At 30.0% G+C, this 15,729-nt stretch overlaps 2 protein-coding genes across 2 annotated transcripts in view; one reads left to right on the top strand and one right to left on the bottom strand.

The window, feature by feature from the left end:
• The first annotated feature begins 2,076 nt into the window (after positions 1–2,076).
• LOC100167074 (DNA topoisomerase 2) lies at positions 2,077–14,383 on the top strand. Its single transcript, XM_001948505.5, has 24 exons — positions 2,077–2,387; positions 3,124–3,288; positions 3,370–3,550; positions 4,294–4,537; positions 4,598–4,810; positions 4,876–5,049; positions 5,123–5,362; positions 5,459–5,752; positions 5,814–5,945; positions 6,080–6,400; positions 6,460–6,690; positions 6,774–7,021; positions 7,089–7,320; positions 7,395–7,594; positions 7,666–7,801; positions 7,872–8,029; positions 9,484–9,625; positions 9,720–9,974; positions 10,513–10,749; positions 10,817–11,015; positions 11,098–11,209; positions 12,366–12,697; positions 12,762–12,887; positions 13,786–14,383. The coding sequence occupies exons 2-24, from the start codon at positions 3,165–3,167 to the stop codon at positions 13,866–13,868; spliced, it is 4,614 nt and encodes a 1,537-aa protein (XP_001948540.2). The 5' UTR covers positions 2,077–2,387; positions 3,124–3,164; the 3' UTR covers positions 13,869–14,383.
• A 17-nt stretch (positions 14,384–14,400) lies between these two features.
• Positions 14,401–15,729, bottom strand: part of LOC100169120 — a 25,385-nt gene continuing 24,056 nt past the window's right edge. Inside the window, exon 5 of the mRNA XM_029487290.1 lies at positions 14,401–15,175. Within this exon, the coding sequence (XP_029343150.1) occupies positions 14,890–15,175 (286 nt within the window). The 3' untranslated portion in view covers positions 14,401–14,889. The remainder of the gene's footprint in view (positions 15,176–15,729) is intronic.

The following is a 15,729-nucleotide window of genomic DNA, read 5'->3' as shown; positions in this document are numbered from 1 at the left end:
CCCCCCCCCCTTCCACCGATAGCCTCTGCGTTGTTGTGATCGGACAGTCCGCTTTCTTAAACTGACTGATATCAAGTAGACATTATAACGAATTCAGATCAATTTTCTGAAAAATGATCGCATTATTAGGTCGATCAGTAGGATGGAAAAAAGTACCAACATACAAATGAACATAAAATTGTTGAACGTTCATTTTTAGAATGGTTTACAGTCAAGTGATTGTAACCTTTATTTACTTTATAGGTTTTCCATTCATTTGACATGATTGTTGTACCTACCTAGAGGTATTTCTTTTTCAATTACTGGAATAAGACGTGAAGCTTCATCTCGACGTTAAAAAAAAGAAAAAAACGTTTTTAAAAACCCAAGGTCCTTCTACTCGTTTTCTATATTAATACCTATTACCGTTGTTAGGAGGAATATTTTCAGAATCTGAGTTTGAACTATTGTCGTCCGTTCAATTTGCTCCTCTATAGACTATAACCCAGTAAAATCCTGACTCTATTATTTTTCCTTAAATTATAATATACATTAATAAATATAGGTATTAATAATAATAATAATTGTAGATTACCAACTACGCCAAGCATAAATAGTATAATACGCGATAGATCACTTGATACATCTAAAAAGAGGTAGTAGATCACCTGCTACACGAATGCCGTTTTTGCTCTATATTATATTTCAATAGTATCTAGTTAATTATTGTTATAAAATATATTATAACAATAAATTAACAACAAAAAACTAATTTGTAACTATACTAAACATTCTTTAAAGTGATCGGCGGTGGACAGTTTTTAAGGAGTTCGAAATAGGCAATTATCGTGCTACAGCCCGAGAATGTGAGAAATATGCAAAATTATCAGCACGACAGTTGATCGAAACGTTCTTTAATATTTTGTATAATATATAAAAAATTCTAATAGCTGTTTGCAGTCTGCCGGCCTTGCAGCCTTGGCGAATGGCATTGTTCATTGTATTGTACACATTTTGTACGTAGCACCTACCTACGTAGTGGAACATCGCTATTTAAACAGAGTACTTGTGGTAGTAGGGGTAACACCATATTGCGTTGCGATTTGCGTGTGTCTAAACTTCGGTACTAAAAAATTGTGTCCCCACCATTTTTCACAAATAAATAGATTTATTACATTTTCAGGATTTAAAAAAAATAATGTGTTATTATATTTCTGTATTTTATGGATATCCAATTCCCTGTAAGTTCCGAATCGTAAGAAAAACACTCCGCCAACTAGATATCAATGTACCGTGTAAAAACATCACTAAGTAAATAAAAAGTCACTCGAATTAGAAAAGTTGTGATGTCAAAAAGGGGCTTAGTAATTTCATAAATGTATTATAGTAGTTATAGAAGCAGTATTAATTATTTGTTACCTATTTATATAGGTAATGAAGTATTGGAGTGTGTTTATTTAATACCTACCTACCTAAAAATACTATAACTTGGCTTGGCGGCTAACGGCTACTATTATTTATAACGAGGTGGCTACAAGACGTGTACAACTAATAATAGCACATTATAAAGTACTATACATAAATATACTGCAATTAATGTCGGCAATGTCTACCAGTCGACTTGAGCATTCACAATATTCACATTATCATTATTTTTATTGTAACCCGCAAGCTCAGTTAAACTATTAATTATATTAAACAAACACTGTTCATTAAATATAAAAATTATAAATAGGTACCTAACTACTTCCATAACAGTATAATCTATAATAATGAATATTATGAAATCATGATTTGGTGCACACTTTAACACCTTTTAGATATCACATTTTTATACCGGTGATGTTTTTACAAGTAGACGACGGAATTTTTTTTTACAGCACAGAAAATATAATAATTATACAACGGATTTTCGGATACCGTGACTTCAGTAACTTGGCATAATATTTTGTTATTAATCCGATGGTCGGAGGTATACCGCGAGTTTCCCGCCAAAAAACGCTGCGCACAACAAGTGAACGCCGAAACCGCACGCACGCGCATCGGAGACGCTACCGTCAGTGGTGCGCACTGCGCACGCGCATCCGGCACGTCGTGTAATAGGCTACGCGAAATCCCGGCGATCGGTTTTCGTCGGCCATCTTTCGAAAACCGTTTTTTCCCCTTTTTTCGGTTAATTTTTTTTTGTAATTCTTTTTTCCATTACAATGCCCGTCTCGTAACGAACTGCGGCCGTGCGTATTACCCGCTTATTTTCCGTTGATCCCGTTCGCGCGTCGACAGCATCGCTGCTCTGCGCTCGCTCTGGATAGTCAGTGGCACGGTCTACGGTCGTCTGTCACAGCATAGAGATAGAAGATTCGTCTTCAGTCAACTTGCATCAATCGGCCGTTTTGGAGGGAGCAAAGGTAAAAACTTTGAATAAATAATTAAACCGCCGTCGTCTCGTCCGCCGGGCAACGCGTAGTCTGCGGATCACGATCGAAGCGAGCGCGGATCGCATTTTTTCGCTTATCGGTCTCGATCGGTTATTTTTTTTATTGTCCCGTCCGTTCTCTGCCGGTTTACGGTGCTCGTTTGCTGTCTGTTTACTACTCGCATAGGCAGCCACGGCAACCGGTCAACAGTGTCGTCAGGCCAATTACTGCGACCACTGAAACAATACGCCGATAGGTAAATGTGAGAAACTCGCACGGATTTAATTACAATAATAATTGCGACAACCATCTCACTTCCCGTTGTTCGCAACCGGCTAATAACGCGTCTCGGCGACGACCGTTATCTAGTGTCTCGGTCCAGCGGCGCCGCCGATACGACTTCGCGACGCACATTTTCATTTCGTCGTCCTATCTGTTTTTCTTTTTCCGATCGATTGCTATTCGCGTTTACAGAGATTTTCTTCATCCCTCGTCATTCACCTGTTGTTTCTCTCGCACTATTACAATCTACGCTTTTTGTAGGTGCTTGATAATTATGTACCCATCTATTCTATCTATGATCGTTCCGATTTGACAGGATAGCGTCCACTGAAAATATAGGAAACGTCCGAGTCTATATACCCATTTAATAGTTCTTGATTTTGTTTCTATTATTCTTTGACAAAATATATCCAGGTATCTTATTTGTTGTCTTTTATTTTCTCAGAACAGTCTTGTTTGTTTGCCAACCACTTCATTGTCGCCGGTATGGCGTCTGTAGAAAATGGAACGCCTCCTGCGGCTCCGAAGTCAAAGAAGACCGCTGTCGAAGAAATCTATCAGAAGAAATCTCAACTTGAACACATATTGCTTAGACCTGACACATATATTGGTAAGAATTTTTAGTTGCAGTTTGTGTTTATATTATGTAAGTTAAGTTTTAAGTATTAACCAAATGTTCTTCATTATTTAGGCTCTGTCGAACCTGTCACTGAGTCTATGTGGGTCTATGATACCGAAGAAGATTCTATGGTTCAAAGAGAAATTACATATGTACCTGGACTTTACAAAATTTTTGATGAAATATTGGTGAATGCTGCTGATAATAAACAGAGAGATCAGACTATGGATACAATTAAAATTGATATTAACAAGTAACTCAAGTCTCACTTTTTAGTGTTTTGAAATGTCATAAATATTTAAATACAATATAAGTACCTATATTATGGTACACATATAAGTTACCAATTAGGAGGTTATATAAAACTGTTATTTACCAATTTACATATTTTGTATCATTTTACCTAATTAAAATTGTTATAATTTTACAACAAGCCTTCAAGCCCATCTCCACAAAATATTTTGTACTTTATGGCACACAATATGAAAATAGCATATAACATTCAATGATGATTTATCTGTGGGTTTATCTATATTATTTCTTTTTTTCTTATGTACCTATAGGGTGATTTTAATATGATGCTTGTTTTCATTTGATTTTAAAACTAAATAAATTTAATTAAAAATAGTTACTTATAAAACAGAATTTTTGCAAAATATATACTTAAGGGGATTCCCACCCTATGTTTTTTTATATTTGTCTAACACACGCGCAACATAGGATTTTTGACGTGTTCATTGTTCTAACATACTAATATTGATCTAATGAAGTGGTAAGAATTCTGAAAACAGATTTGAATTTGTTGTCAAATTTACTTGAAATCTATTGATTTTACACAAAAACTTAAAAATAAAAATGTTTCTGCTTAAATGCGTTTTGTCGTTGTGCGTGGGCCAGAGATAGAAAACAAACAGTGCGCTGACATCCTCTTTAAAAATAGTAGTTTTGAAATTGTTAACATTCATTATAACAATATATTGAATCAATGTTTTTCAGAGAGGAAAATATAATATCAGTTTGGAACAATGGTAAAGGTATTCCTGTTGTTGAACACAAAGATGAAAAAATGTATGTACCTACAATGATTTTTGGACATCTTTTAACTAGTTCTAACTATAATGATGAGGAAGCAAAAGTAACTGGAGGTAGAAATGGATTTGGTGCTAAGCTCTGCAATATATTCAGTAACAAATTTACTGTTGAGACGGCTAGCCGTGAATATCGCAAAGCATTTAAACAAGTAATATTTTATTTTTACATTTTAAGTAAGTTTTTATTAATTTTATATTACAATATTTAGACTTGGGCAGATAATATGGCTAAATCTTCAGATCCATCCATAAAAGAGGTGAAAACAACTGATTATACAAAAGTGTCTTTTAGCCCAGATCTAGCAAAATTCCGTATGACTTGTCTTGATAAAGATATTGTTGACCTAATGTCACGGCGAGCATATGATGTTGCTGCATCAACTCGTGGTGTGAGAGTATACTTAAATGGCAAACTTCTTCCAGTGAGTTTTTTAAATTAAATTTGTAATATTAAATGTATTGAATATTCTTTAATTATTGTTTTCAGATTAAAACCTTTCAAGATTATGTAAATTTGTACATCAAGGGAAAGGAAGATGAAATAGGAAATCCTTTAAAACTTGTATATGAAAATGCGGGACAACGGTGGGAAGTTGCAGTTACTATGTCAGACACTGGTTTTAAACAAGTGTCATTTGTCAATAGTATTGCTACAACTAAAGTAAATTCTTAAAAGTTAAACTATATATATTTTTTTAAATTTTACTATTTATGGCATAAATTTATTTTTACAGGGTGGTAGACATGTAGATTATATTACTGATATGATTGTTAAACAACTCACAGATATAGTAAAAAAACGTAATAAAGGTGGCATGGATTTGAAGAATCATCAAGTTAAAAATCATCTATGGGTTTTTGTCAATTGTCTCATTGTTAATCCTACGTTTGATTCTCAAACCAAAGAGCATATGACTTTGCAAGTGAAGAATTTTGGGTCGAAATGCACATTAAGCGAGAAATTTGTTACTGGTGTAAGTTTCATACAATATTAATTTATCAGTGTTAAAGGATATATTTTATTATTAAGATCTGATATTAGAACTAAACTGAATTATTTTATATTTCAGGTATCCAAATGTGGTATTGTTGAAGCAGTACTGAGTTGGGCTAAATTTAAAGCTCAAACTCAACTACAGAAACAAAGTGGTAAAAAACAAAGTAAACTCAAGGGAGTGCCTAAACTTGAAGATGCTAATGATGCTGGTACCAGAAATTCGATAGATTGTACATTGATTTTAACTGAGGGAGATTCAGCTAAATCATTGGCAGTTTCTGGATTAGGTGTGGTTGGTCGTGATAAATATGGAGTTTTCCCTCTTAGAGGTAAATTGTTAAATGTTCGCGAAGCTTCTCACAAACAAGTAAGTTTTTACAATATAATTACATTGTTTGCTGTATATTAAATATTAAAAAAATATTTAGATTATGGATAATGCAGAAATAAGTAATATTGTTAAAATTGTTGGATTACAATACAAGAAAAAGTATGAGACAATGGAAGATTTAAAGTCGTTGAGATATGGAAGATTAATGATAATGACTGATCAAGATCAGGTGAAAATCATTTAATTTTTAATAATGCATTTATACATATGTAGAAATAATGATGTTATTAATTACTAACTAGTAATTGTATCAGTATTAATAATGATTGTGTGTAATAATAAAATATTGATTTTGATTTTTAGGATGGTTCTCATATTAAAGGATTGATAATTAACTTTATTCATCATAATTGGCCAACATTATTAAAATTACCCTTTTTAGAAGAGTTTATCACGCCTATTGTAAAAGCCACCAAAGGCAAAGATGAAACATCATTTTATTCATTACCTGAATTTGAAGAGTGGAAAGATGCTACAAGAAACTGGAATAAATACAAAATAAAGTACTACAAAGGTTTGGGTACCTCAACTTCAAAAGAGGCTAAAGAATATTTTCAAAATATGAAACGTCATAGAATATTGTTTAAATATGAAGATGCTGGGGATGATGAACATATTGAAATGGTATTTATCATCAATTAAAATATTGACTATAGTTTGTTAATTGCAAAAATTATTTTTAGGCTTTTAGCAAAAAAATGGTTGACTCTCGTAAAGAATGGTTAACTAATTGGATGGTTGAAAGTAAAAGACGTAAAGAAGCAGGTTTAGCTGAAGAATATTTATATGAAAAGAACACCAGGACTGTTACTTATAAAGATTTTGTGAACAAAGAATTAGTTTTATTCAGTAACATGGACAATGAACGATCTATAGCATCTGTTGTGGATGGATTAAAACCTGGATCCCGAAAAGTAATAAATAGTTTTTTAATCACACTGATTAATAATGCACAACTACTAGATAGTATTAAATTTAATCTGTGTTTTTTTTATAGGTCTTGTTTACTTGTATTAAAAGGAATGATAAACGTGAAATTAAAGTTGCTCAACTAGCTGGTTCTGTAGCTGAGCATTCTGCATATCATCACGGCGAAGTGTCTTTGATGTCAACAATTGTTAACTTAGCTCAAAATTATGTTGGAAGTAACAATATAAATTTGTTACAACCCATAGGTCAGTTTGGTACTAGACTTCAAGGTGGAAAAGATGCAGCTAGTCCTAGATATATTTTCACAATGCTTAGGTAATTATTTCAATTATAATTAATGTAAATATTTAAAAGTATTGAAAATAATTGTATACAACTTTAGTCCCTTGACTCGGCTGATCTTTCATCCTCATGATGATCCATTGTTAACTTATCTTCGCGATGACAATCAAAAAATTGAACCCGTGTGGTACATGCCAATTATTCCTATGGTTTTGGTTAATGGTGCAGAAGGTATTGGAACAGGGTGGATGACCAAAATACCTAATCATAATCCAAGAGAAGTTATTAGTAACATTAAACGAATGTTAAGAGGTGAAGATCCACTACCAATGGTAATTTAAAACTAAACAATGAATAATATTTTATTTTATTTTGAATAAATTAAATTAATTTGTATTTACTGTAGAAACCTTGGTACAAAAACTTTACTGGCCATATTGAAAAACTTTCTGAGCAAAAATTTATCAGTAGTGGTGAATTAGGTGTAATTGGACACAATAGAGTAGAGATTACAGAACTTCCGGTTGGGGTTTGGACTCAGAATTATAAGGAAAGCGTGTTAGAACCTATGCTTACTGATACTGAAAAATCTCCTGCTGTTATAACGTGAGTGAAAACAGAAAAAAATGTTCAGTTAAAAACTGTTTATATTTGGTTTTATTATTTTATACAAATAGTGATTATAAAGAATACAATACTGATACTACAATCAAATTTGTTATAACCATGAATCCAGAAAAACTTCAAAAAGCAGAAAATGAGGGTATACATAAATTTTTCAAGTTACATGCATCTATTGGTTTAACTTCCATGGTAAATTTTATAAATATATATGATTATAGCTTATTAATTAATAATTAATGTTCAACATTTTGATTTTCAGTGTGCATTTGATAAAGATTGTGTCTTGAAAAAGTATGAAGCTACTCAACAGATATTGCGTGAATTTTATGCTGTTCGATTGGACTTTTATGGTAAACGTAAGGCCTATTTGGAAGGTATGTTAGGTGCTGAAGCTGCTAAATTAACCAACCAAGCTAGGTAAGTAAACAACAAAAAATGTAATAGTGAAATTGCATTTGTTATGATTCAATCTAAACTTTTCAACTTTGATTTAAAAGGTTTTGCCTTTGTTTTGATATAATAGATTTTTATAGGCTTCTTCAACAATATTAATAATCGTAATACATTGTATAATAAATCAATCATTGAAATATATCTATATTGAATACATCGAAATTAATTTTTAATTAATGGCTCCTGGCCATTGGGTATTCGAGTTACCAGAAACCAACTAATTTGAACGCCAAAATAACTTTTATAATGTATTTAATAAAATTATTATAAAATTATTTAAAAGTTACACCAAAAACCAAATTCAATTTTGTGAAAAATCGATTTTGCGTAAAAATTCCCGTTTTTCCTTAATTTTTCTTTGGTTTTTTTTGGCGCTTTTGAAAGTTACTGGGAATTTTAAATTTTGACCTCCCCATATGCACCAACGATATTCACTTTCCAATCGAACAAGATACTGAAGTTGAAAATGGAAGCATTATTTTGACTACTTATCGTGTACACAGACACAAAAAAAAAAATAAAAAAACACATCATTGTAAAATCAATACATTCATCGTTCCACTCAGAATCTAAAATGTTGAGTTATCAATATGTAAATTATTTTTCGACATCGCACAAGACAATATTGATATTCAAAAATATATCGTTAAAAAAGCCTAGTACTTGATATAATAAATAAATTATAAATTATTCATAGAAATAAAGGTTCATACCAACTCAACTGAGAATCATTTTTTGTATGCAATGTTCATGAATTTATTCAAATTTAACATACTATTACAGTGTTCTATGCAATGAAGGGGTAGACTTAATACCTATCATACAGCAGAATATGACTTCCCAGTTTTTCTTAGTTAATTTTCCAGTCACTAATATTTCAAAATTAATTAGTAATACATTTTTATAATTTAAATTATATTTGAAGTGGTGAAATAAATAATAAATCAGTACACTGAGATTTTGGTTTTGAATTATTACAATGTAACAGACTTGCATTCAAATTTTTGGATAGCCATTCTTAATTGTATACTTTTTATATATTTACTAACTGATCCCGTGCGCTTTGTTGCCCGTAGAAAATTGGAACTCTTAAAAAATTATGATTGTTCGACTCATTTTGGGTGTAACTCGCTGCAGTAACAACTCAGCCGCCCTGGTAGGCAGTCTTAAAAAGTTTGATTTGATGCAAGTTTGTACCTGATCTACTCGAATAACCAATGGTAACCAATAATAAATAAATACTAATTTCTAACCTTTGTCTACCCTCAAAATTTAAATTGATGGCTCTAATAGATTTTGGCTGCATTGATTATAGGTCACTCATGATTGTCTCGTATATATTATATATATACAGATTTAATTTATTTATAGATAGGTATTAAATAGTTCTACATTATTATAAAAACTCTTTTTTTAAGATTCATTGTTGAAAAATGTGATGGAGATTTACGAATTGAGAATCGTAAGAAATCAGAAATGGTTAAAGAATTGGTAAGACGAGGTTATAACAGTGATCCTGTCAAGGCTTGGAAGTTAATTCAGGATAGAGAATCAGTATTGGTAATTTAGTTACTTAATTTTTAAAAAATATTTATAAAACAAATTTAATATCATAAGTTATGTGCATTTATTCTTGTTTTTTTCTTCTCTTCAGTTAGACGAAGCTCAAAGAATAGCTGAAGAAACAGAAGAAGATGAAACTGCTCCGTCAACTAGTGCTACATCATCTAAAGATGATGACAATTTAGACTATGATTATTTGCTTGGTATGTCCTTCTGGCATTTAACATTGGAGAAAAAGAATGATCTGTTAAGAAAGAAAGAAGAAAAATGTACTGAATTAGATATTTTAAAGAAAAAGTCACCTGCAGATTTATGGACCGAAGATTTAGATGCATTGTCGTTGAAAGTATGTACAAATTATTATGTGCATAAAGTTTTATAAAGTAATCAACTTTTTATATGGTTGCACTTTACAACGCTCAACTATTGAAACATGTTTAGTACATTCACTAAATTATTATTATAAATACTTAAAAGGTTTAAAAACAATCAAGTTAAGAATATTTATTTGTTAAGTATTTTTTTTATCAAATATAATTTTTAATAAAGCATGCAAAAAAATGATCTAGGGTGTATTAAAATATGCAATTAAAATTGAAAGCAAATGTAAAAAATAAAAAGTAAATTTTTACATTGCAAAATTAATATAAGGTCCTATAAAAATAATATTCCACAATATACAAAATGTAATAAATATGCACAAAAAAAAAATGGTTTAGTTCTAAATTTTCTTCAACTAAAAATATATTTATATTTTACTTGGTAATTTTTTTGATCATTGAATTAAAATATTATATAAACTTAATATTATGTTCCAATCCTTAGTTATTACTTATTAATTATTATAAAATATAATAAGTTAAATCATTAATTTTATATTTTAGTTGGATGAAGTTGAAGAAAAAGAAAGACTTGATGAATTAGGTGATGAATCTGGAAAATCAAAAGCTGCTAAAGGTGGTAAATTAGCACTTGGTAAAAAGAAACCACTTGTGGCTGCTGATTCATTGCCATCGCCTGCTGCAAGACGTGTCATTCCTAAAATAGATGCTGAAATGTTAAAAAAAGAAGAAAAGTTAATAGCTGCAAAAGAAAATAAAGGAAAACGTGCTGAAAAAAAGGTATGAACTCTAGTTTATTTTTCTTTCTTTTTTTTTTAATAAAATGTTAAACTTATTATATATTTAGAAAAAAGGGGAAGGTGAAGAAGGAGGCGAAGATGAAGTAAAACCAGAAAAGAAAGCAGCTCCTAAGAAGAAAGCTGATGGTTTAAAACAAACCAAACTGAAGTTTGAAAAAATTTTTGATGACGATGATGATGATGGTGGTGGCAACTTATCAGATTCTCCTCCGCCACCTCCTAGAACTGTTACGAAACGACAATCTGGTAAATATATATACCTAATGTTTATATTTGTAATTAATTAATTAATAAAATGCCATTTTTTTTTAAAAAAAACATCAACTAGCTGCCAACATATCATTTAAACTTGATGATGATGATGATGATGAAGATGATCCTGGACATAAATCTGACCAAAGTTTTAAAACTTCACCAATACGTGATGCATTTTCTGATGAGTAAGTTATTATTTCAAATAACTTATACCAACATTAAGGGCAAATTTCAAATTTCATTTCCACGCAGGCCAATTTAATGTCCTAGTAATTTTTATTCACTAATCGTCTGATGTATAGTTAATAATTATGCCCAACATCATTACTACCCTTGTTTATTAGCTATACCACAAATAATGCATGTATCATTTAATTTAATTTATAGTGTCATACCTAAATCAACCATTCAACCTAAAAACTTAAATTTTAATTATTATACTTAAAAAAATAACTCAAAATATATAGTTTTTTTATTTCACAAGGATATTCTTATTGAGTGTTTGTCTGTTGGGGCAGTAAAAATGCCTACATTTTCAACTTAATACCTTTTCTGGTAGAAAAGTTGAACTTGTTTGTACTGTGGTAGATAAACAATTCTCAGTGCTTTTTTTATAATTATGAATATCAGGACTTTTACGCTAAATCAGTATTCTTATTTTGTTGTAATTTATAAATGAATAACTATAGATACTCAAAATGTTTACCAAATGGTTGTGTTATTTATGTTTTTTATATGATGTGTTCTCTTTTTTGAGTTGTTGATAGAAATTTCAATTATTTTTTTTCTCTAGAATCTCGATAAAAATAAAATACAAGGTTCCTCACAAATAGTTGATTCTAAAACTAAATAACATGAAAAATATTAATTTAAAGCTATTTCCCTTTTATACCATAAATCTAATCACACCGTTTTACAATAAGGTTGTATTGACCCGAGAGTTAATAAAAACTATATAAATATATCCTATTATGTTATTTAAATATTAATAAATGTTATGTTTCTGGTAAAAATTTAATCAACTTACCTAGATACTAGTAGTGAAATAAATTACTTAAATAGTAATATCATAAAATATACTTGATCTTGGTAATATATGCTGCAGACGTTCCTTGTTCAGATTCATTTTATTTATATGCAATAATTTATCATTGAACTCAAATCTAACACATACTGAATAACGAAATACACTTGACAAATGCTGTACATCAGAGCGATTACCTAATTTTCCTCTTTTTTTTTCAATTTTTAATACTACGTTTAAAAAAAATATGCCTTTATTTCCAACTGATGATTTTTACCTTTTTTATAAGAACTAATTGTTATTATATTTATTTATAGGGCTACATCAGATGATGAGTTTGTACCGAAAAAGAAGAAAGAATCTCCTAAGAAGGCTGCTAAAAGAGCACCTGCCAAAAAGAACAATGGTACAGCTAGCACCAAGGTAACAACAGATGATGGACCTGTAGCAAAAAAACCTCCTGCAAAAAGAGCACCGGCTAAAAAAGCACCAGCACCAGCTAAAAAAAATACTGTGGTCACTATTAGTGATGAGGATGATTCACCTATAGCTAAACCTACTAGAAAACCAAGAGCAGCTGCTTCTAAACCAAAACGTAAATACAGCTCCTCGGATTCAGATGATGTGTTCAAATCTCCATCTACTAGTAGTAAGTTGTTCATATACTAATTTTTACAAATTATTGAATTGTCTTATGTTCTTATTTTATTTAGGTAAACCTCAAAAATCTTTTGACGATCTATTTGGAGAAAATACAAAGAAGAAGGCTGTGTCTGATGACGACGATGATAGTTTTAAAATGTCTAATTCATCAGATGACGATTTTGTTCCAAAATCAGGTATTACATTTAAATGATTATTACTATAATTTCTTCTTTACAAAAATCAAACTGGTAGGTATATCAGATTATGCTTTAGGAACTTGTGGTTTTTTTTATATATTATCAAATTTTGTTATTAGACAGTAACCCATGTTTAGTAATAGGTTTCTGTCGATCTCATTTATAAACCCGTTTATCATTGAATCATTTTCTATAAAACTAATTTCTATGTAAAATTAAATTAGCTATTTGTTTAATATATTTCATATTAAAAATATTAATATTAATCTTTAAAAACGACAACTGACGAAATATTTACTTTGTTTTATTAATTATTATGCAAGTATTTTTCTAGATTTATGATTTGTTCTCTTATATTCTATTATGTTACTAAAAACAAACTCATGTTGGTTATTCCATTCTTCTGTTCCTACATTATAGTCATCAGTTTCTTCTAACTTGGATTTGCTCAACTCATCCACATAGTTTTCTATGTTTTTGCGAGTTGCATAATCTCTTCTTCCATTTCCTGATATAGTTGGCATTTAGTATTTTCAGTTCTTGTTTTTCGTTATATTTTTTGACATTTTCTGTCATATGAGTGCGAATGTAATCCAATGGGAGATCTGTTGGTCTGATTACCAATCTATAAAGATTTGTTAATACATTAGTCAAAGCATCAATAACACGTAAATCATTAAAATATTTGTTAAAGTCTTTGCATTTGTTAATCGAATTCCCTCGATTGGTCATTTTTGAACAATCTAATATTAAATACTTGTTCAAGTAATGATATTTTTATGTATATTATTTATTACAGTTACCAAGCATTTTTTTTATTTATTATGATTATTTATCTGTTTTTTTGTAATTTTGTTTAATAGTTATATAATTAATAAACATTTGTTTTTAATAGGAACTAAAAAGAAGGCTTCGACAAGAAAACCTCCTGCAAAGAAGGTTAAAGCAAGATCCCCTTTTGATTCAAATTCTGAATAAAACCATTTATGTACTTCTATTATGCATGTTTAATTATGAATTCTCGTTGTATCATAAATTTATTCTTTTCTGTTATTTTCTTGAAGAACTTACTAAATTTATGTCTCTTTATAGAAGATTAATTTAAGTACCTAATTTATGTTAACCTAACTTATGTCCAGTTTAAACTATTGTTAAGAAATTTTAAAGAGCACTTGAAAATTTTCAGAAAAATGTACAAGTTTTTTTTTACTTATTATAAATTATATTATGTATTTTTTTTATGTGTTTCTTTAAAAATGTATTTTCTCACTTCTGAAATGGTGTCGAAAATACAGATTTAAAATTATTTTATTTTATTTTAAATAGTTTTAAAATCTTCAACAGACATTACTTGTACTTTGTAGTATTTAATTATTTTTTAGGTGTGATTGATGTACATTTATAATTAACATTGTATTATTCTAGAATAATAATGAACAATACATTTTTTTTATATACGTTTATTTATACTTTAATAAAATATTTACAAATTTGTATGAATGGTATATAACTAATATTAAATTATTTTCCAGAAATGCTGAAAATTAAAAAATAATTTCAGTTTTTCTAGAATTTATAACAAATCAATGCATAATACATGTTAAGGATGTTTGGTGTTATTTATTATATTTTTAGTTTGATAAAAAAATGACATACATACATGAATAATTTCAAATATAACTGTTTTGATACTATTATCAACCGTACAACTTGTGAACAGAAATAGTAGTTTTTTTTACATAAACTGAGGTAATAAACAGTTTCTTTATTACAACAATTGAAATAAATTATTATTATGTTTGTATGATTATTAATAATTATTAAAATACTCCCTATATTTATATTATACATTATTTTGATGTTATAAACATAGATGTCAGATTATGATGACCACTACTGTTAAATTAGGTTGACCAAAATTAACCGCATTGAAATATTTACAGTTTACAAAAAAAAACATTACAACATTTATATACATTAATTATGATTGATAATGCGATTAGTATCTGTGCCCGTGCATGTGCCTGTCCGACTGCTTGCCAATTGAAAATCGATCGCTGTACTCGTCGTGGTCCGAGTGGTGCACAGCCTGTGGTGGATACTTCTCCGTCTTGTAATGTATTTCTGGTGTGGCACCGAAGCTCTTTTGCCAATGATGCGTCCAGTAGTGATTTTGCATGGCCACCTCCTTGGGCGTCTTGGCGTCTCTGCACACCGTCACACAGTAGATCAGACTGCCCATGAGTGTCAAAAAGCCAAAAATAAGGAATATTATGCCCAACACCCTGTGAGGACAGAACAAAACCAAACGTACAGCATTTCACCAGAAATACACAATATGGATACGACTGGTACCTATATTTTATTATTTTATTTCTATTTCGCGGGGCGATAACAGTGGTTGCATCGGCAGTTCATTTTGATAACACTAATTCCTCCTCTACTTTTTACAAGCATTTACATTATACAATGTATGTATTATGTAATATTTCCGTTTTATACTGCCTATAGAATATAGATAATCAGTGGCGCAACCAGGATTTATTCAAGGGGGGGGGGGTCCAAAAAAATTTATTTAACTACTGTTTTTCTGTCCTTTTCCTGAGTATATACATACATTTCATTTCTTAATAAACACAATTTGCCGTGTTTAAGACCAATAAAAAAAAACACACAATTATATTATTTACATTTTAGATTCTGAGTGGAAAGATAAATGTATTAATTTTACAATGATGTGTTTTTTTTAAATTTTTAAATTTTTTTTTGTCTGTCATCACCTTTTAAAACAGTAAAAGTGCTTGGATTTTCTTCAACAGTTTCTTTTCTAATAGGAAAG

This window comes from Acyrthosiphon pisum, chromosome A1 (assembly GCF_005508785.2).
Source record: "Acyrthosiphon pisum isolate AL4f chromosome A1, pea_aphid_22Mar2018_4r6ur, whole genome shotgun sequence".
NCBI classification, from domain to species: Eukaryota; Metazoa; Arthropoda; class Insecta; order Hemiptera; family Aphididae; genus Acyrthosiphon; species Acyrthosiphon pisum.
Note: the sequence above shows the minus strand (reverse complement) of the source record. Positions and strands in the feature narration are given on the sequence as shown.